This window comes from Echinococcus granulosus (assembly GCF_000524195.1).
Source record: "Echinococcus granulosus chromosome Unknown EG_S00126, whole genome shotgun sequence".
Classification (NCBI taxonomy): Eukaryota; Metazoa; Platyhelminthes; class Cestoda; order Cyclophyllidea; family Taeniidae; genus Echinococcus; species Echinococcus granulosus.
In genome coordinates, this window is record NW_020170506.1 from 187,543 (window position 1) to 188,675 (window position 1,133).

A 1,133-nucleotide genomic window follows, 5' to 3' on the forward strand; every position below is an offset into this window, starting at 1 on the left:
ATGCAAAGGTCATTGGAAAAGCTTCTTGCTAAAGCTGCAACGTTGGGGATAATGATGAAGAACCTACCGCCTCACCCCATAACGAAGATGCATTTATCTGACAAATTCAACAAAGTAAGTAATCGGACTCCCATATGCGTGCTTGTTTGTGCATGTGCAAGTTGGGAGATGTGATTTGGGTTGTCGGTTACGGCCACAACTGAAGGCATCTAGAGAATTGTGCTACTACGAATGAATACGAAAAGTGTGTACCTAGGAACTTTTCGAGCCAAAATGTTAGAAGACATCAAATCTTACATGCAAGAATGAAGTGGCTTCATTACTTTAGAAGGGATACATTAAGGCAATTCTCTGAAAGTGGACTGCATAACATTATGCATCGCAGAAGTAGTATGTGTGAAGCTAAATTGGGCATTTTATGGACCATTCCTTTCCCTTCCATAGGTTTAGGAAATAGTAGGTAAGAGAATCAGAGTAGATGAAAGTAAATTAGGGAGAGGGTGACGGGATTGGTAAATTTCTGCTTTACATAGGGATTTTGGCTTTATTTCCTAGTGTGTTATCTGTTGTCGATATCACGGGAACATTCTACAGTCAGCATAAACCTTTTCCATCTTCGTGCGAAGAACACAGCATTAGTATCTTCAATTGACTTCGTTTGCGATTTGGTTGTAGAACTGTAGCACGTTGATGCATTCCTTGCAGTATCCAAACAGAAGATGTGGTAGTAAATGCGGTGTAACATGTGAAAAGAGTTGGACTTCTCTGAGAGTACTTTGATTCAGTTATTTAATTATGGATCAACTGAGTTAAAATGAGGAGGAGATGATAGCGCCATGACCTCGAGCGCAGAATGAGGAATAGAGTGTTAGAGTATTGCAGCTACAAGCCTCCGGCCATCAATTTTTAGAATGGCACATTCGGTCTGCGTACTGGAGGCCATAGAAAGGAGCATTTTTGACAATGTGCTAGCGTTGCACTCTAATGTCTCTGAACCCTATCAGAGAAGGTGATATACATCTGATGGATACCTGGTTCTGTCTTCGTTTAGATTGACCAACATTTGCATGACTTCGATCTTGTCGTGGGTGATGGATTGGTAATGCTTCCACAACTGCCCCCTCCTGGCAACA

At 41.6% G+C, this 1,133-nt stretch overlaps 1 protein-coding gene across 1 annotated transcript in view; it reads left to right on the forward strand. All coding sequences in view use genetic code 11, as the record gives it.

Moving 5' to 3' along the window:
* Positions 1–1,133, forward strand: part of EGR_08985 (hypothetical protein) — a gene marked incomplete at both ends in the record, with an annotated part of 16,928 nt that continues 15,795 nt past the window's right edge. Inside the window, one exon of the mRNA XM_024498234.1 lies at positions 1–114. Within this exon, the coding sequence (XP_024347376.1) occupies positions 1–114 (114 nt within the window). The remainder of the gene's footprint in view (positions 115–1,133) is intronic.